At 33.5% G+C, this 25,288-nt stretch overlaps 1 protein-coding gene across 4 annotated transcripts in view; it reads right to left on the bottom strand.

The window, feature by feature from the left end:
• Positions 1-215: 215 nt before the first annotated feature.
• The window catches only part of LOC150101772 (phosphatidylinositol 4,5-bisphosphate 5-phosphatase A-like), a 163,109-nt gene continuing 138,036 nt past the window's right edge, over positions 216-25,288 (bottom strand). For all 4 annotated transcript variants that reach the window (XM_090400500.1, XM_090400501.1, XM_090400503.1 and 1 more), the window contains 2 exons: positions 24,129-24,392; positions 216-1,233 (listed from right to left, as the gene is read on the bottom strand). In XM_090400500.1, the coding sequence (XP_090256626.1) occupies positions 1,219-1,233; positions 24,129-24,392 (279 nt within the window). In that variant the 3' untranslated portion in view covers positions 216-1,218. The remainder of the gene's footprint in view (positions 1,234-24,128; positions 24,393-25,288) is intronic.

Below are 25,288 nucleotides of genomic sequence, written 5' to 3'. Positions count from 1 at the left end.
GCTCACGCACGTAGTCAACTTCATTTGGAACTCAAGCATGCATTCTTGTTTTTAAATGTACTTGTGTGTTTTATACTAGATCTGTTAATGTATTTTATCATGTCTCTGTTATTTTTTATTTAATTCTTTGCCTGTGATACGTAAAGAAATTGAATTTTCAACAAAACTAGTCGTATCTTAACATTAAACTTTTCTTTCTTGGTATAGAGTCATTTAAATTCTTTTATATATATATATATATATATATATATATTCAGAAATCAGTTTTTCAAGACTGAAATTGCGTATCTGTTATCACAAATATCCAAAGTTTGTGATAGTATCACAATGGTTTAATAATCATGGTCCATAAATCGTATTAACACGAATTCAGTCTGGGTATTACAAAAATATGAACACTTACAATGAAATTCCTATAAGTAGCTTCCAATATGTTAAAAAATAATTCTAATATCTTTATACATGTGCATGGATTATAAAAGTTAAAAAGGACTAATATGTTTAAAATCTCATTAAAAAAATAAATGCATATATTCTTATATTTAAAATAAAGCCTTTCAATACAGCTAGGATCTAATATATTCACTTTAAACTTCAAGAAATGATATTTTGATTTTGTTATATAGGAATGAAGAAAACATAGATCTTTCCAAGGAAAGATGGAGAATGTGTCATCAAACTTAATAAGGTTTACTTTAAATAATGTGACCTTCCCCCCTTCTCCCTCTATTAATCCAGTCCCACATAAGAATCAAAATTAGTTAACTCAAGTTTCTAGACCGCAAAACAGTATTTAAACAGTAGTTCGTTAAAAGTCATTACATTTCTATATGACTACAATTGAGTATTATACTATCTTCTTTAAATTAAAAAAAAAATAATAACCGAATTGCTTCTATAGCACAGTTAGCTCTCATTCACACATTTTTGAAATGAATGAAATCCTTGCTAAATATCATCTAGCTGATTAAATTTCCACCATATTCTCAATGCTGAATTCTCATATTATTAAAATTATTTTTTTCATTCAGGCCTATTCACCAATTAACTTTCTCACTAAAACAGTTAATATTTAAAATACTATTCAAGTTCATATTAAAGATTTTTTGGGCACCAAAGCCTTTGACATAATTTGTGTATTTTCCTGAATATTCAAGATGATGATAATTTCTTCTCCATAATAACAAGATAAGATTGGCATCTTTTGTAAAGGGTGTATCAACCATTAATGATCTGAAAAAAAAAAAAAAAAATTAAGGAAATCTGTCATTGAAAATTAATTTTCATAACTTGCAGAAAAATTTATAAAATCTAATTCAATATGTGTTCATTGCTATGTAGTTTCCAATTATAGTTTAAATCTATATAACTGGGTTTTTCCATTTTCAGATAAACTTTTTTTGATCTATATCAACTAATTTTTTTTGAGGGAAAAATTTACAAAAGTACAATATCTTCTTGTTTCATTCACTCTCACTCAGAAAATTAACATTATTTATAACTGAAAAAAAAAAAAAGTTCCTCCTTTTCTTGTCTTCCCTCAGGATCAGAGGCTGGTCACACTGCATTAACATTTTAATTAACCAATTGTTTATTTATTTTTTCTAGACAAATAAAAAATTCATAAGAATGTTATAAGTGCATTCTAAGTTACAAGTCAAAAACTCATTCATGCTTTTTTTTTTTTGTCAAATTATCAAAAATTACAGTATCAATTATATCAATATCTCCAACTACTGCTAGATGGATAATTTATATGTGACTTTTTTGGGTATAGGAATGTATAAAAACTGCTACTATTGCTTCTATGTTGAAATGTGTAAAATAACTAATTCACATAAAAATCCAATTTGGAAGCTGCAAGCATTGGCTTAAAAATAATAGGAAAATTATTAGAAATTACTGATTTGAAATAAGCAAAAGAAAACTCCATTCTAAACAGTTAATATATAGTCAATAACAGAGAGTTGGAATTCTTATATAAAATATTTCCTGTTGAAAAATAAAAAAAAACATAATTAGCATAACATAACCAAGAACCAGAATTTCTTAAAATTTAAAACACTTCTTTCCTATCCCTCTAGAATCAATATTCATTTTTTCTTATTACTGGTCAACTTCATTATAACAAAATTAGTATAAATGAAGTACTTCATGGTAACAAAATTTCTAAGAAAATAAAATCACCATTTATAACACACACAAAAATATACCATATTAGTAATTGCTAATGATCAACTCAAGTTGGTCATCAATAAACAGAATCAGAACTAGTCAGGGCAGATGCGGCTACCTTCTACATAAATGGGGGCTGTCAGATCACCCTTATTGTGATTGTTCTCCCGTGGCTCAGACAATAACTCATATTGTCTGTGCTAATTTCATGGTGGTGGTGGTCTACAGGACATCCACAAAGTGACGAATGAGGCCTTGAATTGGCTTTCCAGCCTGGACCTTGACCTGTAGTTGGTGTGGCGGTGGTTATGGAGGAAACAGAAGATCATGGTCCCGCCTCACCATGAAGACGTTATTCTCATAGTCACTCTCATAGTATCAACAGAACTCCTCATGTTAAAAGATGATGATGTAATGTGAAATGGGCCCCCCCTCTAATGGATCAAGTTTTCTCACACAAGACACAACTGCTCTTTAATTAAACCTAGGATACAGCTAAAATTATGTTGTGAAGTGTTGTGAGAACATGCAGCCTTGTCATACTTGCTACAGTATGACAAGTCATACTTGTCATACTGTAACAAGTATGACAAATAGGACGATAATTGTCCCTGGCTTGATTATGACAAGTTACTTTTGCTTTATTAAAAAAAAAAAAAAAAGGAAAGACTTAGAAAGCCGGTTGTGCCTTTTATCTAATGAACTTTTATGTGTTAAGATTTTCATCATTTGTTGCTGGAAATTGTGATTGTACTTTTCACTTACCAGTTTCATGTAGCCATAAGCATAAATAAAATCAACTCAGCTAATCATACTGCAGCCTACAAAATAATTAATGTAAAGTTGTAGATTATCCGTACTGCAGCTTCCAACTCCTTAAGAAAGATTTAAGGCCACAAACAAATTTTTACAAAAGAAAATTGTCATCTGAAAGTGATCTTAAATTTATCATCATCCACAGTTTTCTTCAGTCCATTGCTAGATAAATGCATCTTCCATTTTGGCCAATCTTGTGCATCTCTCTACCATAAATGTCCATAACATGTTTTTATCTCATCATTCGTACTTTCTGCTAGTCTACCTGGTTTTTGGTTTCTCAGTTCTTGGTGTCCATTTTGTTATTTTTATCCATCTGTTGTTAGACATTCTTAAAACATATCCTGTCCAGTGCCATTTATTGTCTTTTATTACTGATGCAATTCCTTTGTTTGTTTCCTTATCGAAGTATATATTATTCTTTTTTATCTAACATTGTTAGATAAAAAAGAATACTAATTTTTGTGGCTATTTTGCCTATTTTTGTTTAGGAGTACCCTTTTATGATGTCATTGGTCAATTGTTAAGGCATTACTGATGTTTTAAAGATATAGATATATATGAAGAATATAAAGAAGGAATAATTTTGGACATACCTTTGTAGGATGTTCCTAGTTGTCATCTTATCGAGCGGCATCTAGTGTATGGCGTGTATATATTACTAGTGTATATATTACTGAAGTCTGGCTGAAAGGAAGGGGTGGGGAGTTTGGAAATGTGGAGTTAGATGTGGGAGAATTGCAAGTAAGACACAAGGTATGTGAAATTTAAAACCCACGTTTTAAGGGTGGGCAGTGAATTCTTTGGGAAGAAAGTGAAAGATAGAAATTTTTTGGGGAAAGGAGAAGGATAGAATAAGATGAAACAAGATTAGGGGTGGGAATAATGGGGTGTGAGCCATTTCGACTGTGTGTCATCTTCGGAGCTCATGGGAAAAGTAGAGGCTATGTCATGTCAGCTTGGTGTTTTTGTCTTGGGTGTATCTGTGTTGTTTTCTATTGGTCAGAGTAGTGACCTAATTTTTATGTTTTAGAGCTTCCAACTCTTGGAGATTATATAGAGACAGTGAACGTTTACTGAGATTTTGTCACATTTTATATATTCTAAGCATTGCTTCATTTTCCTTTATGTCTACTATTACGGCTTTGTCGATTTGCTTCTGTTCAAGAGTGTGGACTACTATTTCTGCTTTTCCTGTATTTTGTATTCTGTTTTTCTTTTGGTTATTACATTTCTTATTGCTTAGATGTTCTGGAATATGTTGCAGTCATGGAAGTGTTCCTGTAGTCTTGCCCATAAAGATCTGATCATGGAACTTGTTAGGTAAAGTCACAGTCTTATTGTCAAGGAAATTTGTATACAACATTGTGGTATTCTAGTGTTTCTTTGCATGCGTGAAATTTTGTAGGTTTTAGAGGTATTGCCAATTTTTGGTTCATGATGAACACTAACTTATAACAGGTGTGATTAAAAATGTATTTGTAAGCTTTGTACGTGTTCAGGATGTATGGCAGTTTAATGATTTTTTGTGTTGGAAAGTTTGTTTTGGTTATTGGATTGTTTTGATGGATTTTCACAGTTTTGTTGGTTGTAATTTATTAACTGTATCGGGTAATTTCAGTTTTTAAAAATCTGGGTTAATTTGATGAAAGTTTTTTCACTTGGCTATGCTACCAATTATATATTTGGTTTAATCCAAGTGTAAGCAAACAAGGTTTGCGCTTCTAGTATTTTCAAGACTGGGGCAACTTGTGGCAAAGGTGGTATAACTTCTCATCACTTGCCTTAGTATCCCATAATGCAAAGCACATCTCTTTGCATAGTGCATTATTAATTCTCCCACATCATTATCTCCACATTTCCAAACCCACCCACCATCCTTTCAGTCAGACTTCAGTAATATCGGCATACGTCGGATGCCGCTCAATAAGATGACAACCAGCAACATCCTACAAAAGTATGCCCAAAATCATTCCTTCTTTATATTCTTCATATATCTATATCTTTAAAACATCAGTAATGCCCTAAAAATTGGGTAAAAAGTCAGTAACATCATAAAAGGGGTACTCCTAAACAAAAATAGGCAAAATAGTCATAAAAATTAATATTTATTTAGAGGAGTAACATGGAAAATTTTCCAGAATATAATATCTATAAAGAATAGTACTTTTTTTTTTTTTGCATTGTTTTCAGCTTCTCTAGCTATTTTTTTTTTTTTTTGGTCAGGCTCTAGGTTTCACAACAGTGATGACCATAGGTCATCACTGTTGAGAGCACATGTTGGTTAAAGTTCTTTCTTTTTAAGCAGTTTAGTAAATTGCATTTAAATATATCTCTATAATGGTTCAAAACTTTCTATCCTGTTGTTACTCTAATTAAAATTTGATAATCAAGTTTATGGTTATTTGTAATAATTTGTCCTGGATATTTATATAAAGTCCCTATTTCAATCCATCTTTGATTAATTTGATTTGTTTTCATTCTGGAGTATTTTGAATATGCGTTATTTTTGATTTGTCCATATTTATTTGCAAGTCTGTCTCCAAATTTACTTAATTTAATTCAATAATCATGTGTTCTAATTATTTTGGTGATATTGCTAATTAATACCATTAGCAAATCATAAATTACTTAAGTATTCTCCATTCAACATTCAATCATCTTTTCTCCCGGTTCAGTTTTCTTATAGCATATTCAAGGCTGTAGCAAATAATTTTGGTGAGATAGAGTCTTCCTGTCTGACTCCTCTTTTCATTTCTATTTCTCTGTCTTTTCAACTTAAATGTATTACCACTGAACTTCTCTCATAAATATGATTTAATATATTATAAATTAAAGATGCCAAGAAATTATATTCTTGGTTTCATCTTTTATCCAAGTGTAAGCAAACAAAGTTTGCACATGAAGTAACTTCACAACACTAGGCTACTTGTGTATAGAGGTAATGACTTCACGTCAGTTGCTTTAGTATCTCATAATGCAACGCATATATCCACATGAAGAAGTATAATGCAATATGGGCAGGGCCACTACCCAGACTGAACTACTTGTATATGGAAATATGACTTCTGCATTACTTCAACTTTGATATCACTTCTCGGTCTGATGAGATCTCAATAAAGGTTGAAAGCAGTAAGCTGGATGGTGGCCTTTCCCATAATGCATGGCATTATATTTGTCCATAAGGATATGTGCATTGCATTATGGTATACTAAGGCAAGTGATGTGAAGTCATTAACCTCTATATACGAGTTGCCCAGTCATGAAGTCATTTCATGTGCAAACTTAGTTTGCTTATACTTGGATAAAGGATGAAACCAAGAACATAATTTCATGGTATCTTTAATTTATAGTATAACCAAGAGAATAAACTTTCAAGAGTTAATTTATATTAATATAAATATTATCTAATGTTTTAAAGCTTCTAGCATTTTAAGTTAAAGAAATAGACATTATAAGAATGCCAGTTTCACTTCTTTTGGTAGAACTTTCACATAAAACTGTCATGAAAAGTAATGTTAGGTTACAAATAGTTTGCACTTGCTGTCTGGTTTGCTGAGTGAATGGTGTATTCACTTTCCAACCAAAAGGCTGTGTGTGTGTTCAAATTGTTGTGTCCCAATTTACGATTTCTACTCTAACCTCACAAATTCCCTTTTATCTATATTCTTCTAACTTCTATGCCCGAGTTTTTACCAAAACTTATACCAATATCTAAGTTATTGCTCCACGTAGTACCCCTAATATTTGTATTTATACTGCGCCTTTTGGGATATTTAGTTTAGGATATTACATACATAAACAAGGAGAAAGAACTCAAATATATCTGAAAGTGTAACTATTGCAGTCGTGACACTTAACTCGATTCTCAACTTAAATTTTCCGCGTGACTAAGTACAATATTTTCAAGTGGTTATCAACTGCACCATTTATGTTGTCATAAATAGGGAGAAAGTCAATCTCGAATATATCTCTTAGTATTTAAATATTATTGCAGTCGTGACTCTTAATCTCTTTCCTCAACATTAAATTTCCCGCGTGATTAGGTACGATGATTTTAAGCGGTGCATTGGATTAGCAATATCAGACAACTCTTTTATCATTGAACAAAAGGTTTATTAAGTTTCTAAACATGGTACAATTCAAATACTAAACTAAAATACTTATAGACTAACATTAAATCATTACAAGCAATATGGCTATTTGTGATTATGCCGCCATACACATTAATTCATAAATTCACCTGATGTGAACAAATTTAGATCAATTCACACCATCTGATTTTTCATACTGAAGTAGATTAACAAGTTACTCACTGCTAACACATACTTGTGACATTTCAATTATTTTATACATTACATTAGGCATTCAATCCATAGGATACGTAATTACTTAATTCACACTATTCCGTTATTTGCACTAACACACAATTATATCATTTAAATATCTTGTGCAATATAATAAACACGCAAAAATACCTTAGGACTCTTAATCATTCACAAATTTTTAACACTAGTCAATCTACACATAACACATTCTATCATATACTGAAGTCCTAGTATAACTTCAATAGTTCTATATTGGAATCACGATACTTTTCACAGACAAATTTCTAGCTAACATAGGTTATGATTTACAGTATCTTTCTTGAGCTTTTCGTATGGGCCTTTATTCTTTTCCAAACGAACCTTTGGTATAACTTCTCGTAACTCTGGAATACTTTAACACACATATATTTGCTCTACTATCAGCAACGAGGACATCGATCTCTTTACAGCTTTCTGCTTTGCGTAGTTATCACTAGCGTCGAAACGAAGAAGATCCCTCCTTTTCTAGGACTCTAAGGCAATTTTTCCTTTGCTTCCTACTCGGGAAAACGTGAATTGAAATCCCGCTCACTTTCGTTTCTGTGTTGTGACGAGGAGATATCACCCCTGTCGCCACTCAGGAAAACCCCGTGAACTCCACCGGAACCAAAACCAAACTCCAAGGCCAAAAGCGACTATCCCAAAAAAAAAGCTTTCCCCCAGGGGGTTACCAACCCTTTTATAGCTGCTTCCCTAACGGCACCTTTTCTTACTTCCTTTCTCCTCCTTCTACTTGTTTTTTAATCATCGACCAATTAGGGTGGCGTTTTCTCGCCATACGTCATTTGATCGGCAAGCCCGTTCTCAATGTTTCAATTCGGGGATCAGCCCTAAGCAATAGCTTTGCTTTTCTTGTGCTAGCCTGACTTAATCCCCTTTCAAACTTTTTCTATGAATTCTACTTAATAACTTAATCTCTCACATAACGTATTTTATGACTCACCCCTTTCTACTTACTTAACTCTCTCATTTTTAATCGTATTACAATATTAATCTATACTTTCCTTTGTTATCGACTTATTTAGTTAGAATTCCTTATTTTAAGTCATATTACAATATTAATACATTCCTTCCTTTATCAGCTACTTTAACAACAACCCTTACGTTTTATACATTTTACTGGATGCAAGAAATTTTCCATTAAATAATTCATTTTTTTTTATGTAGGGGTTTTAATTTATGATATTTATTCTTCATGTTACACCATGATGGCTGAGAATACTATATTCCTAAGATATCAGGTGTAACAAAATCTCGATGTGGGCATGGATGTCCGTGAATGTCTTTCAGGTGGTAAATGAATTTCACTGCTCAGTGTGGGATTGCTATCCTGCTTGCTGGAGGTCTGAAGTAGAATTAAAATTTTCAGTAATGTACTATAGGTTTGGAGCCTTTTGTGAAAAGAATTCACATTAAAAAAACTAATTCAAACACTATTTAATTTTTAAAATATTATTTATTATTGGAATCACTTGTTTTATTCATTTGTTGTTCTTCTTCATTTCACTCAAGAACTCTTCATACTACTTTTATATCACACTTTTCATCATCATCAAATTCCTGACATGTACCCTCAAGAAGTGTAAAGGATATGATAGTACTACATGAAAAATTTACATCATTACTAACTTCCTATCTACAATTTTCCTCCAAATCAATCTGTTACCTGTCAAGATCCCAACATTATCAAATCTTATATTTCTATCTTCTAAGGCACTTTTTATTGTATCAATCCACCTACACCTTGGTCTTCCTCTGGATCTTTTTCCTGCCAACCTGGCAGAGAACACTGGTTTTGAAAATCTTTCCTCTCCCATTCTGTTTAAGTGACCATACCACCTGCTGACAATGTCAAGTTCTTTCCTAATATCCTCGTTTTTATTATGATATTGCCATTGATGCCATCTGTTCATGCCTCCTAATCTTTCTCAGGACTCTCATATCTGCAGTCTCTAGTCTCTGGTCAAGTGTTTTACTTCTGACCCAGCTCTCAGATCCATAAGTTAAAAATGGTTTGAACACTGTCTTGTATACAAGCTAATTTAGTGTTCCGACTAATTTCTCTCTTATTCCATATGAATTTATCCAATTGACTGCCAACCATACCAGCTTTGTTGATTCTGTTGTCTATTTCCATATTTAATTTACTATCTTTAGTAAAAATCATGCCTCTGTAGCTGAAATGTTTTAGTTGTTCTACAGGTTCTCCATTCACAATGCAGTTGATATTTTCAATGTCTCTGCCTATTTTCATTATCTTTGTCTTTTTAATGCTGACCTTCATACCATATCTATTACAACAGTTATTCACTTTAGTCAGGGAATCTTGCAGACTTGTAGCGGATTTATTTAGAAGTATAACATCATCTGCATAAACCAGAGAGCTGAGATTAACATCTCCAATTTTGATATCAGGTTTAATACCACTTTCCTTTATAATGTGATCCATATGGATAATGAATAACAGAGGGGATAATGTACATCCTTGTCTGACACCAGATTTAACATTAAACCACCTTCCTGTACCTTCAATTCTAACTGCTGACTTACAATTCAAATAAAAATAAAGTATTCCTTGATATAATGCCCCATTGACACCACATAACTGTAGTGTTTCGAATAGCTTCTCTCTCTCTCTCTCTTGGCGCCTTGTCATATGCCTTTTGCAGATCTACAAACTTTAATATTTGTATTTGTACTATGAACTGCCCTTGAATAGTTTTGGTGTCAGGTGCATGGAGAAACAAACTGCTTTTCACTATTCATCATCTTAATAGTGAGAGGAAACTAGATATGTCTGGGTGATTGCATGAAAGAATGAATATGTATATTAAATAAAGTGATATAATTACAAATGTACTGACAAACAGCATGAGAGAGAGAAAATAATAGTCTGCTAGGGATGATCCCATGAAATGCAGTGCTAGCTCTATCAATAGAGGGAAGTGTAAAGGGTGGAAATAGGAAGTGGATTTTGTTGAGGAATCAACTACAGCTTCCTGTTTAAACTGGTCAGGTTTTAAGAGCTATCATAATCCATATAAGCCTGGTGTTTGACTTGCATTCATATATACCAATGCCAGAAGCATCAGGAATAAAGGTGAGGAGTTCTTAGCACTGGTAGATGAAGTGGGATCAAAAATTATTGGTATTAGTGAGACCTGGCTGACAGAGGAAGATAATGTCACAGAATAGAATGTGAATAGGTTCAGCATATTCAGGGAAGACAGACAAGGGGTAGTTTAACTAATGACTGCAGAAGATTTCAATCCAACAAGAGTGATAGTATGAGTAATGCAGGTGGCAGGTTCAAAGTTGTTTGATGTGAGATCAACATAAACTGGACAAAATGCACAACTGGGTGCTACTACAATTATCTGAAAAAGACTGTAAAATGTACAGACAGATAATTTTATGGATACAAAGAGGACTATCATTATGGCTGATTTCAACTATGAAGATATAGATTAGTGGGAAGAAAACACATCTCATGGAAAAATGACAGTTATAACATTATTCAGGTATAACTATCTTAAATAGCACGTCATGGAAGGGATGCGAGGTATAAGAACATTGGATCTGATAACAGCATCTGAGTCTATAAATGAGCTGCCCATTATGCATCCAACTGGTGAAAGTGAGATCATTATAGTCTTGACTAGGGAGGTGACAATACCTGTGGGAATTCTGATTAAAAATGGACATATATGTAATCACAAGGCAAGTGATTATAATAAACTCAAGCAGCAGCATCATCACAAAGCAGTCCCTTGGCATGAGAAACTGCATGGTAGAAGAATCAGGGGGAGAAATTGAATTGGGGTTCAAGGAATGAATAATATCTTAAAGCAAGAACTATATACAAATTAATATTGTGAATATGACATTGTGAAAAAGAGTGATATGAAGCCCAGGAACAGTATAAAGAATAAGTCAGGAGAATGACAGCTGTGGTGAGGAAGGTCAAATCAAATTATGAAAAGAAGTTAGCCAAACAGGCCAAAAGAAAATTCAAGAGGATTTTATTGCTACCTAGCAAGTAAAAGGAATATTATTAGTGAATACAGATGGTAAGTATGTGACAGATTCACTAGAAATGGTTGAGTTGTTAAGTGTTCATCTCAGTAAGGACAGACCCATTAGATCTCCAGATGTTAAGGAGAAAGTGAATGAAAACTGGTAACAGATTTAATGCATCTCTGGTATTAAAATATATGAAACAGTAAATAAATAAACAAATATGAACCTATAATACATTAGTTCCATAGATGTGCAGAAAATTGATGAAGCAGAAGAAACATGTTAATGATAAACTCAGAATTCATTTCAGACAAATTAAGGTCATCATCTGGAGTATACACATATATCAGCATTTCCTAAACTATGTTCCGCAGAAAGTGAATAAGTGTTGTGTGAAAAATGATCAAAATTAATATGAGCCTGGAATGGTTTTAAATGCTGTGACAAGTTCAAACATGTTTGAAAATCAGGCACTCCTCACTTTGCCTGTGGATTGTACTATTAAGGCCAGTGTGCTGGCTGACAGCCACCCACAGCTGTCGACACCTCCGAGCACGAGTGAAGTACAGAGGTATCTATTCTAGGAAACGTGCAGTCACAAGCAAAGTCAATGTGATGCACTGCAGCCTGGCACGCCTGTAGTGTGCACCATCGCATTTTTGCAATGCGATACAGCCTGCTGCGGCAGTAGTGTGCACTTAGCTTTACATTGAATATGAGACTGATGATACTCGACTCTAACCAAGGTGTTCCATTAAAATTTTAGGATTTGTGAAGTGTTCCATCGTAGGAAAAGTTTGAGAAACCCTGACACACACACACACACACATATATATATATATATATATATATATATATATATATATATACACACAGAGACAAGCTATATTACATTTCAAACAGTATGCCAAAGAGAGAATGATTTGATCAACGGTTATTCTACTGGCCTCACCTCTAGTTGAAAAAAAAAATACATCAAAGCTATAGTCTATTTATAACATTCAGAGACAATTTCATATAGATAGTTTTTTTACAGCAAAAGTGGTGTCTTAATTTAACATGAAAGTTGTTATATTAGAGCTAAGATCCTGGATTATGTGCAGTCCTATTTATAATTAACTCTTAACATTAATGATGGTCTAAAATCCAAAGAATATGGAAGGCACATATTCTTCCCAAGTAACCCTTTCCATCTAGGTTTAGGGTGGTTGATAAGAATTTCACAGGCCTCTTTAAATTTACGTTCATACTATGTTTTGATGTGTTGTAAACAACAGGTGCCATTCCAATCAATTCTATGTAGAGTAAAATTGAAACATACTATTTGATTTTTAAGACCATGGATTTAATAAACATTTATACATAATCGTCTAGTAGTTTCGCTAGCTGTAACTGTCAGGACGAGAAAGGTTATGCTAGTATTAAACGCAAGAAACAAAAGAAGAAGTAACGGTTTAAAAACAGTTAGACAAATTGGAGAGCACACGTGACATCACACGCATAAGGTGTGAACACTTAGTTATTGTTATTAAGTCTTGTTTTATAATTTTTTGCGTAATTAGTTCCGTTAAACTGAATGAATTTAACAGATTTTTCCACATGTCTTTTAATATTATTCCCTGAGGTTATTTCCTGTTCGTAGGACTACTGCAGCTTCTTTAAAGATTCTACATCTAAAATCCTCTTCGCTATATGGCATAGAACTGTTATCCCAATCTATTGAATGGTTTGAAGTTGAGAAATGATGTGCTAACCCAGAAGTGTCTGTTCTATTATGATTGACATCTCCAACATGTTCCTTCATTTGAATTTCTAGGCTTCTTGAAGTTAGGTCTATGTAGGTAAGTACATGGCATGCTATAAACACCTGCGTATTTGTAGAAAGCGATGCTATCCTTAGGGGATCTTAATAACTGTCTTGTAGTTGTGGTAGGTTTAAAAATAACTCTGATGTTAAAAGGTCTCATGATTCTTGCTATTTTGGTGGAGACTGATCCAGTATAAGGTATGACGATGGATGATACGTACTGGGTCGTCCGAGGTTGTTGCTGGAGGTTGTTTCTATAGAGAATTTTGTTGATTATATTTTGAGGATAACCATTTTGTGATAGAGTTTTTGATATAAGGAAAAGCTCAGCAAGTACGTCTTTTTCCTCTGTGATGATATTTTTGGCTCTGTTTTTTAGCATACGTATAATGGAGATAACGTCCGGTATCTGTAGGTTTACAATATATTGTAAGTTTGATATTTCTATTATCTTGTTTTTTTAACTAGTACATCTAAAAAGGGTAATTGATGATTGTTTTCCAATTCTAATGTAAACTTTTTTAGATGTGCTAGTTAAAAAACAAGATAATGGAAATATCAAACTTACAATATATCGTAAACCTACAGATACTGGACGTTATCTCCATTATACATCCAATCATCACTATGCACAGAAACTGAGCATTATACATATGCTAAAAACCAGAGCCATAAATATCATCACAGAGGAAAAGGCGTACTTGCTGAGCTTTCCCTTATATCAAAAAACTATCACAAAATGGTTATCCTCAAAATATAATCAACAAAATTCTCTATAGAAACAACCTCGGATGACCCAGTATGTATCATCCATCATCATACCCTATGCTGAATCAGTCTCCACCAAAATAGCAAGAATCATGAAACCTTTTAATATCAAAGTTGTTTTTAAACCTACCACAACTACAAGACAGTTATTAAGATCCCCTAAGGATAGTGCCGCTTTCTACAAACATGCAGGTGTTTATAGCATACCATGTACGTATGGACTTACCTATATAGGCCAAACTTCAAGAAGCCTAGAAATTCAAAAGAAGGAACATGTCAGAGATGTCAATCATAATAGAACAGACACCTCAGGGTTAGCACATCATTTCTCAACTTCAAACCATTCAATAGATTGGGATAACAGTTCCATGCAATATATCGAAGAGGATTTTAGATGTAGAATCTTTAAAGAAGCTGCAGTAGTCCTATGAACAGGAAATAACCTCAATAGAAACCAGGGAATAATATTAAAAGACATGTGGAAAAATCTGTTAAATTCATTAAGTTTAACAGAACTAAATTACGCAAAAAATTATAAAACGCGACTTAATAACAATAACTAAGTCTTTACGCCTTATGCGTGTGATCTCATGCTTGCTCTCCAATTTGTCTAACTGTTTTTAAACCGTTATTTCATTCTTTTGTTTTTTGCATTTAATACTAGCATAACCTTTCTCGTCTTGACAAAGCTAGACAGTTACAGCTAGCAAAACTAGTAGACGATTATGTATAAGGTTTGTTAAATCTATGGTCTTAAAAATCAAATAGTATGTTTCAATTTTAATGAAAAGGACCAAATAACAACTTTCTCTATGTAGAGTATTCAGGGCATGATTAAAAATGCCAGATTTACCATAGTTATTGAATTTACTGTGCTCGTTATGTTCTTTTTTTTTTTTTTTTCTGATAGGAATTGTGCATCCTGTTTCACCTATACAGGGCAAATTACAGGTACAATGTATACAGTATACTCCAGGGTAGGCCAACAGAGGAAGTGAATCCTTGGATGAGTTGAGTAAGTTCTTTAATTTCACAAGAGGTTTAAAGGTGGCATTAAGGTTATATTTCTGTAGTATTCAATTTACTTTATCTGATATCCCTTTAATGTATGGAATGGTTACAGTTTTAGTGTAATCTATTTTTGTTTTTAAGTGAGATCTTGTGAAGAATTTTGTTGATATTATTTTGGCTGTTGCCATTTTTCAGGAAGGTACTGCTAATAACTTTCCATTCATCTTTCAGTGCTTGTTCACTGGAGCAAATCTTCATAGCCATGTTTTAAGTGTATTAATGACACCTATTTTTTGTGTATATACTGGCCAATATGTGTAGGCTTCTGGTAAACAGTGAAGGAAAGACTGCCAGAAGGAAGACCTGTGACAAGTGTATCTAGAAAAGGAAGTGTGTGTTCTGACTTTCAATCTCAATTGTGAATTGTATGCATTTGTGTTGTTTGTTTCAGTGGCTGAAGAAAGTGTCTAATGTCTGGTGGCCATAGGACCAGATGGCGAAAATATCATCAACATATTTAAGCCAGACTTTGGGTTTTGAGGTGCTGGAATCTAGAGTACTTGCTCAAAAGCTTCCATATAAAAGTTAGAAATTGAGCGGGAGGGGGGGGGAATAACAGCGAGACATGGCTGTGCCTTCTTTTTGTAAGTAGAAAGTGTTTTTCTACACAAAATAACCAGAACATAGCACACGTGCAAAGAGCACCATGACATCCAGAGAGAATTTTTCCTGTAAAAGAAGAACTGTATCATTAATTGGGGCATTTGTGAAGAGGGCAGAGAGGTCAAAACCGAATAATAAATCACTTTTTTCCAATGTGATGTCTTTAATTCTGTTTATGGAGTGTTGTGTGCATTTTAATATAGGAGGGGGGGGGGGAATGACCCACCAACTCCTTGAGTGCTGATGCTAGTTTCTTGCCTAAATGACAACTGGGGCTGTCTATACCTTCAACTATCGGCAGGAGCGGTACGTTCTGCTTGTGAATCGTGGATAAACCGTAAATTCTCGGGGAATGAACGTAGAGCAGAAATAGTTTTTAACTGTATCCTCAGGCCAAGAAGTGATGATTTAAGTAATTTTCCATTTCCTTTTTTAATTGGTTGGGTTATCGTTAACAAGTTTATAGGTGCTGTTGTCTGAGACTAATTGATTCATTTTTCTAAATATTCCACCTAATCAAACAACACAAATGCATACAATTCACAATTAAGATTGAAAGTCAGAACACATTTCCTTTTCTAGATACACTTGTCACACGTCTTCCTTCACTGTTTACCAGAAGCCTACACATACTGGTCAATATATATACACAAACTCCTACCACCACCACCCAACACAAAAACCATGTTATTAACACACTAAAAACAGGGCTTTGAAGATTTGCTCTGGTGAACAAGTACTTAAAGATAAATTAAAAAGTTATCAGCAATACCTTCCTGAAAAATGGCTATAGCCAAAATACTATCAACAAAATTTAATTCTTCACAAGACTTCACTTAAAAACAAAAATAAACTAGATTACAATAAAACTGTAACCATTCCAGACATTACAGGGATATCAGAGATAAAATAAACAGAATACTACAGAAATACAACCTTAATGCCACCTTTAAATCTTCTGCAAAATTGAACTTAACTCATCCAAGAATCCACTTCCTCTGCTGGCCCATCCAGGAGTATATATACTGTATATATATATATATACATTGTACCTGTAAGTTGATCTATACAGGTGATCAGAAAAAAGGAACATAAACAGCACATTAAATTCAGTAACTATGATAAATGCTGCCTTTCTGGTCATGCTCTGAATACTCTACATAGAACTGATCGAAAAGGCACCTACTGTTTACATCACACCAAAATGTGGCATGAACATAAATTTAAGGAGGCATGTGAAATTCTTATCAACCACCCTAATCTTAACAATAACGATGGTCTAATAATCTCAAGAATATGGAAGGTACATATTCTACCCATGTAACCTTTCCATCTAAGAGTGAATTATAAATAGGACTATACGTAATCCCGGATCTTAGTTGTAATATAACAACTCTCATGTTAAATTAAGACACTACTTTTGCTGTAATAAAACTACCTATATGAAATTGTCCTCTGATGATGTTAATATAACTTCAATGTATTTTTATGTTTTATTTATTTATTTTTTCCACTAGAGGTCAGGCCAGTAGAATAACTGTTGATCAAATCATTGTCTCTTTGGCATACTGTTCGAAATGTGTGTGAAATAGTTTGTGTGTGTGTGTGTACACAGTTGACCCTTGAAGAATGGGTTTGAACTGTGCAGTTCCACTTATGGGTTTTTTTTTTAAAATAAATATACTGAAAAATATTTTGGAGATTTGCAACAATTTAAAAAACTCACAGATGAACTGCGTAGCTTAGAAATATTGAAAACATTAAGAAATTATATTTTATGCATCATGAATGCATAAAATATATGCAGAAACTAGTCTATTTTATCATCATTTACTACCATAAAGTATACACAAATCTATTATAAAATGTTAAAATTTATCAAAACTTATGCACACAAACACTTACAGATCATACATGGCCATTTTGCAGTCGAGAAAAGTAAAGATGATATTAAATCATGCAGTACTAATTAATAAAATTAGTACTGCATGACTTTTATTAATTAGTTAAAATAATTAGCATAAAATAAAAATAATTAGCATAAAATAAAAATTTTTATAATGATTCATTCATTAGTGTATAGGCTAGGCTACTGAGAAGCAATCTTTTGATTGCAGTTGGCTACCATAAAACAATCATACTGCTACTGTTTTGTTATCAATGCACGAATCGTTATACCTGTAAATAAATATGAATTTCTTTTTCGCATTATCTTTTCATTTTTGATGTCTAGTGTTAGTAATACATATAACATGTACAGTGTTTATGTATCATATAAGACAATATTGATGTAGGTACTGACAGACATGATTCATCTTGTAAACAGACATCATAAACTTATGGTATTGATAAATACAGTATAATACTGCAAATGCATTTCACTTCCTAATGATATTCTTTAATAAATTTTCTTTTCTCTAACTTATTTTATTTTAAGAATGCAGTATATAATACATATAACATACAAAATATGTGTTTTTGACTGTTTATGTTATCAGTAAGACTTCCGGTCAACAGTAGGCTATTAGTAGTTAAGTTTTTGGGGAGTCAACAGTTATATGCAGATTTTTGAACAAAGCAGGGGATCCATGACCCTAACCCCCATGTTGTTCAAGGGTCAACTGTGTGTGTGTGTGTGTGTGTGTGTAACCCAGACGATGACCTCATTATGAAGGTTGAAATGTCAGGGAATTAAAGTAATTATTTCTAACATGGTTGTAGTCTCCACAATTTGTCTGAAATGAATGCTGATCACTGTGTAACACAAAAAGAAAGGACAAACTCAGAAGGTAATTTACAAACACTTTAAATAAGTTTCCTCCAAAATTATGCAAGTAAAATAGCTATGCATAAGAGTTAATGAATTTGGTGAACATATTCAAATTTTTTTAATTAAATTAAGATGCTATGGACAATCTAGCACAATTATTATTTCCTGGCCAGTTTCCAATTGACAACTTTTTTCCAAATTGTTCCATTATTTATCCAGCCAGATTTGATTAGCTTACATTTCGATATTCTCTTAATTGCATCACTTCATTTATGTCTTGGTTTTCCTATGGATTTTTTATTTTTTATTTTTTAATCCACACATCTGTTTTATCAATTGTCAATCTTTCACTTCACATGTTTAAGTGATCATAGCTCAAGTGATCTTAGATTAGTTCTGCTTACTTCTAAATATCAATAATGTCAACTTCATCTTTTTTTAACATGGTTCTACTTCTGATGATAATATTCACTGCTCTAATTTTTCTCCAAACTCTCATTTATGTGGTAACATTTGTTTGGAATTCTAGCTGAAGCAACTACAGCCATGAATATTATGTTTGTGTATTATATCTCTTAATATTACAAAATCAGCTGATGCCTTTTCTTTAGGAAGTAGGCAGGGCCATTTAGCCTTAACTGACTTTTAGAAACTGGGGGGGGGGGGGAGGAAGGAATCCATCACCATCCTTAGTAAATCACAGATAATTGGCAGACAGCCACCATATTGTGGTCTCTAACACTGCATGCTGAAAGTTTATTTTTCACTTGGTTAGACTATAATAAATTTAGTTTAATCCTTTATCCAAGTGTGAGCAAACAAAGTTTGCACCTGAAAATATCTTCAGGACTGGGGTAAGGTAGTACAACACCGGGCAACTCGTAGCAAAGGTGGATCAAGCTAGAATAGTCTAACCAAGGGAAAAATAAACTTTCAACATCTTTCTCTAAATCCAGAGTAATTTAATAAAAAGTGGCATACCGTTTGGCAACTCCTATAAGTAAAGATGAACTCGCCATTACTTCTGCCTGGTATATCCACTTCTGGGTCTGGCTCCCACTGAAGAGACCTCAATAAAGGTCGAAACTAGTCTGGGTAGTGGCCCTTCCCTTAATGCATAACATTATACATATCCACAAGGAGATGTGTTTTGCATTATGGGAGATACTGAGATAGGAGTGATGTTAGCTTGGTCCACCTTTGCTAAGAGTTGCCCAGTGTTGTAATACCTTACCCCAGTCCTGAAGATATTTTCAGGTGCAAACTTTGTTTGCTCACACTTGGATAAAGGATTAAACTAAATTTATTAAACACGACATGCTATTGCTTGAAATAGTCCAAGTTCTACAGTTGAATTTCTTGAGTTGAGGCAATTCAAAGCCTGAGTTTCCAAGAGAAAACAAACCCAACTGCCTGTGCCAGAAACTGAGTAATTCGAGAACCCACTGAAGAAAGGCTTTGAAAACAGGTCTGGTTATTATATGCAGTATGTTATGTTTGTTAATTGTGTGGGTAGCTTCTGGGTGGTTTGTCTGTTTTGTGGGATGATAAAAATTCCAAGTTTCCAAGAAGAAAACTTTACTAGCTCTATATGAGACCAGCTAATTCATCTTTAACTGAAAAATGCTTATAAAGGTACTTGAAGTCTCTCACTCTCTCTCTCACACACACACAAAACCTTAATAGTTTAGTAGTATACTACTTTCAAACCAGCATGAAAGTTATTTTTTTCATACCTTGTAGAACCTAGGATAAATTGCACTCCATTATCATTTGGTATCAATTTATTTAATGGTATTAATTCATAACACAGATTAATAAGGAAATAATAAATATTTATTTAACTTATTTGCTGATATTTAAGGTATTATATCCAGCATCTTCAGAGTGCAAAAACAGTAACACGGTATAACAGTGGGACTAGTTTAAAAAAAAACAATTGGAAATTGGCACCATCTATTTGGACAGATAGATAGATAGAGAGAGAAACAAAACAAGTATTAATTTAATCTTAAAATGACTGTCTCCTAAATTTTTGGTAGATTGATATAGTCAAACTTGTTGAGGTTTGGAGAATGTTTTAAAGCTACTGCTGATTTCAGAAACAATCTCTCTGACTTATAATGATTTCTGTGTAGCACTTTTGTTTTTTTCCATTTGATCCTGTGTGAAGGGGTATCCAAGGTATGGTCTGTTGCCCTTAATATGACCCGACATGCCATAATGACAGTGACAAACGTATTTTTTATGTTCACTAAGGCAGATGTCAACAGATGACTTGGCTTACTATGGACAGACTTCTTGTCTGTCCATAGTAAGCCAGGTCACAAGAACAGGGTACTTCATAAACTCCTGGCTGTGAAAGAAGAAAGTTTGTCTTTAGGTGAATGGATGAGAGTTGCCAAGTTGACAAATGGTTTAAATGTGGTGCAGAGCTGATATTCATTAACCACTATGGATCTCTTTTCAGATGTGCCCTGAATGTATGGAATAGAAACAGTTTTACTGACAGAAACAGTCCTGTGCATTAGACAATGGAGATTTCTGCAGATTATTTAGTATTTTTTTGTCTATTCTTTGGAGATAATAGCCATTGGCTAAAAAAAAAGTGTGAAGAGCAAACAAGTGAGTTCAGGGGTAAGAGCATTGTTGTTGGAACAGACAGCTCTGGCTCTGTGAGTTAGTGTTTTTAGGATACCATATCGTTGAGCTGGATGAATGGTGTGATTGTTGTTCAAATATCTTGCTGCATGTATAGGTTTTCTATAAAAAGAAAAAGATAATAAATCATCAGGAAGGTGTGTAACTAGTGTATCTAGGAAGGGAGGATGGTCATTAACTTCCTGTTCCATTGTGAAGTGGATTTTAGGGTGTTGGCTATTTAAATACACTAAGAATGTATCTAATGTCTGAACCATGTGGCCAAATGGCAAACACATCAACATAGTGCAGCCAAACCACTGCTTTGAGAGTGGCTGTATTCGTAACTTGGCTTTTTAAATGTTCTATGTAGAAATTGGCTAAAGGGAAAGAAAGAGGGAGCCCACTGCTGCCCCATCTAGATGTTTGTATATCTTCTATTTCCATATAAAATAACCTGCATGTACTATAAATTTAAATAACTGAAATAAATCTGGGTAGAAGTGCGACTTCAGCAAATCCAGATTTTCAATTAATGGTACATTGGTAAACAGTGAAGTAATATTGAAACTAATCATTTGTCTGAACTTTTTAAAATATGGTCTTTTAATATACTTTTTAGTGAACAGAATTTTTAACAAAGAATTATTTGTGAGGAACTAGTAACTGAGCAAAATGTTTAGCACATTTTGGGTGTAGGATTGTTTATACTATCCACAATCAAATGTAGGGGTGAATCCTGTTTGTGAAGTATTAGTGAATTTTAGGTGCTCCATATATTCTGGATGTTTTTACATGAAAAGGTTTGGGTTTGTTAACTGTTTCTTTTGGCCAGGAAGTGATTTTTTTCATAAATTTGCAAACTTTATTCTTTTGCAAGTTAGTAGATAACAATCTATGATTTGGTATGTAGACTGATCTTGTAAGAGTATGTGTATTTTGCTTTCATATTCCATTAGATTCACAACCACAACTGCATTACTTTTGTCTGCTGTTATTACAATATTGTTATTACTGTATAGCTCTTTTAAAGCATTCATTTCTTTCTTTGGCATATTGTTTGAATGGATTAAGATGTTAGCTACATCCAAATGAATGTTATTGGCTATAACTGGAGGAAGGTTCTATATTCCTGCTTCAGCAGAAGCCATTTAATATTATAAATTTAGTTTAATCCTTTATCCAAGTGTGAGCAAACAGTGTTTGCACCTGAAAGTATCTTCAGGAGTTGGGTAAGGTGGTGCAACACCAGGGGTTGCAACACCAGGAGTTGGGTAAGGTGGTGCAACACTTGCTCCACCTTTGCAACTCCTTGCAAAGGTGGAGCAAGCTACTATCACTCATATCTCAGTATCTCCCATAATGCAAAACACATCTCCTTGCAGATATGTCTAATGTTATGCATTAAGGGAAGGGCCACTACCCAGACTAGTTTTGATTTTATTGAGGTCTCTTCAGTGGGAGCCAGGCCCAAGTGGAGATACCAGCCAGAAGTATTAGCAAGGTCATCTCTACCTATAGGAGTTGCCAAATGGTGTGCCACCTTTTTTTAATAAATTACTCTGGATTTAGAGAAAGATGTTGAAAGTTTATTTTTCACTTGGTTAGAGTATAATAAAATTAGTTTAATCCTTTATCCAAGTGTGAGCAAACAAAGTTTGCTCCTGAAAGTATCTTCAGGACTGGGGTAAGGTGGTGCAACACCAGGGTGACTCCTTGCAAAGGTGGAGCAAGATACTACCACTCCTATCTCAGTATCTCCCATAATGCAAAACATATCTCCTTGCAGATATGTCTAATGTTATGCATTAAGCGAAGGGCCACTACCCAGACTAGTTTCGACCTTTATTGAGGTCTCTTCAGTGGTAAATATGACCTCTCCATTGCTTCCGCTTTAGTATCACCGCCTCTGGGTCTGGCTCTCTCTGATATGTATTGTACGCGCTCTGTTCTTTGTTTAATATTTTGGAATCGGTTGATTTTAGTTTGTAACAGTTTTTTACTTTTTATGCCTTACATCAGTTATGTACCCTGAAGATGCCAACAGACTTAGTTGGTGAAACTAGTTGGTATAACTTAGCTGTTTATTATATACACTTGATCAATATAATCCCAATAAAAGTTTTTCCAGAGCTTTTTGGTCAAGAAAATTAAACATTTTTTAACATCTAGTAAACCAGACAGAAAGCTGCAGATAGGATCAACCAATCCATCATTACAGTTTATATGAAGCTAAGTTTCTTGTGTGAGAGGCCAATCAGCTTAGTATATGAAGTGAAAGTGAGGTTATTCCAGACATCAAGAATATCCTTTTATATTAATCTTGTTTTTTTTCTTTTTTTTTCAAATCAACTATTATACATAACTTAGTTTTCATACATTTTTCTCTACATTCTTAAAAGAGAACATGATAATTTATTAGTGAGAATTTTCTATACATACATATTTATATATATATATATATTTTTTTCTCTTCTTTTTATGAACAGATAACTAGAAGGCTTCCATTCAACCTACAAAGAAACAGCTGAATGGGGCTTCTGACTTAATCTCCAATCCTCATCTTCTTGCAGTTCATACAGAGTATCCATAGATCGGCATTCTCACAAGGGGATACTAAGTATCTATTTGGATGCTGAATGAATGAAGATTAGCTGGCAACTGGGATTTTGCCAGCTAGTCACTGTATTTTGTATTGGTTGAAGCTATGTACAATTAGATATATAGTATAATAGTTATAAACAAAATCAAGAATCAATCAAATGTTTGAAAAAAAAAAAAAAAAAAACTAAATGGCAAAAAAATTTATTTTTATTGTGCATGCATGCATGCATGCATGCACGCACGCGCATACACACACACACACACACCTATCATGGACAAAACTACTATATATAAACATGACTGACACTGTTGCTTCCATACAACAAACAAATAGCAACACTGGCACAATCAAAAATCATCAGTGTCCAAGGAGAGAGTTCACTAACTTGGCAAATGAATGATATCACATATTATCATTACTTTTATAGTAACAGAACAATTAATAATGACACTTTTTTTTTTTTTTTTTGCTTTGTTAGATTCTTACCTCAAAGGGTTCACTTATACCTAGAACATCATCAAACTGCGAGCTAATAAATAGTAGCCTATACATGCCCTTTGTTAATAGGCTCTGATCTGCAAATACTGCTTTATACCACTGAACTGATGTACTTGATTTATTAGATGTGCTTTCGATGATTGGCACTGAATCTTGTGAACTTTCAGTATTTAATGCATGTGGTGTTGAAATGGAAGGTCTTGATGATGCCCACACAAAAGAGATATGTTCATCTTTATCTGGAGAATTAGCCTTAAGAAAAGCAATCATTATCATTATTAATCACTATTTTTTAATATACTTATCATTTTAATAAACAATATTTTCAAATGTGCTTTATTAGTGAAAAATTCCCTTGTTATAAAAATAACAAGATAAATACATGTATTTATCTTGTTATATGGTGGTCTGAAAACTTGGCCTCGACCATAGATGGCAAAGCTATTGGCAAGATTTTTTTTTTTTTTTAAGTTGGTACATCTGTCATAAGCATCCATGTGAAATTGCAGATCATTCTATCAAGCAGTTTGTTTTATACAGCTGTCTGAAGCAAAAGTGTTGTCTGTATCCCTTGAAATGGATAAAATTGAGTATTGTGCGGTTATAAAATTCTTTGTAAAAGAAGGTTTAATTTAATAACAAAAGACAGTCATTCAAAGTTCATAAAAATTTATGGGCCCTCTTCTCCTTCATTTTTCTACAATTAAGAAATGGGCTGACGAGTTTAAACGTGGCCGTACTAGCCTTGAAGACAATCCATGTGAAGGATGTCCAAAAAGTGTAACAACACCAGAAATCATTGATCAAGTGCACGATAGGTATTGGATTACCGGCGAGTCAAAGTGAGTGAAATTGATGAGACTATAGGCATTTCAAAAGAATGTGTAGGATATATTTTGCATGAAGAATTGCAAATGAAAAAGCTTTGCGCAAGATGGGTGCTGTGCTTGCTCACAGCAGATCAAAAATGCACTCGCATGAAAATCTCTGAGCAGTGCTTGGAGTGTTTTAACAAGAATAAAACTGATTTTGTGCATTGATTTATTACTATAGATGAGACTTGGATTCACCATTACACACTAGAATCCAAACAGCAGTCAAAACAGTGGACAGAAGCTGGTTGTTCAGCAGCAAAGAAGACAAAGCAA

Source organism: Typopeltis vanoorti, chromosome 11, assembly GCF_054136105.1.
Source record: "Typopeltis vanoorti isolate ZY-2024b chromosome 11, IOZ_Tvanoo_1.0, whole genome shotgun sequence".
NCBI lineage: Eukaryota > Metazoa > Arthropoda > Arachnida > Uropygi > Thelyphonidae > Typopeltis > Typopeltis vanoorti.
This window is presented reverse-complemented; position numbering and strand designations above follow the sequence as displayed.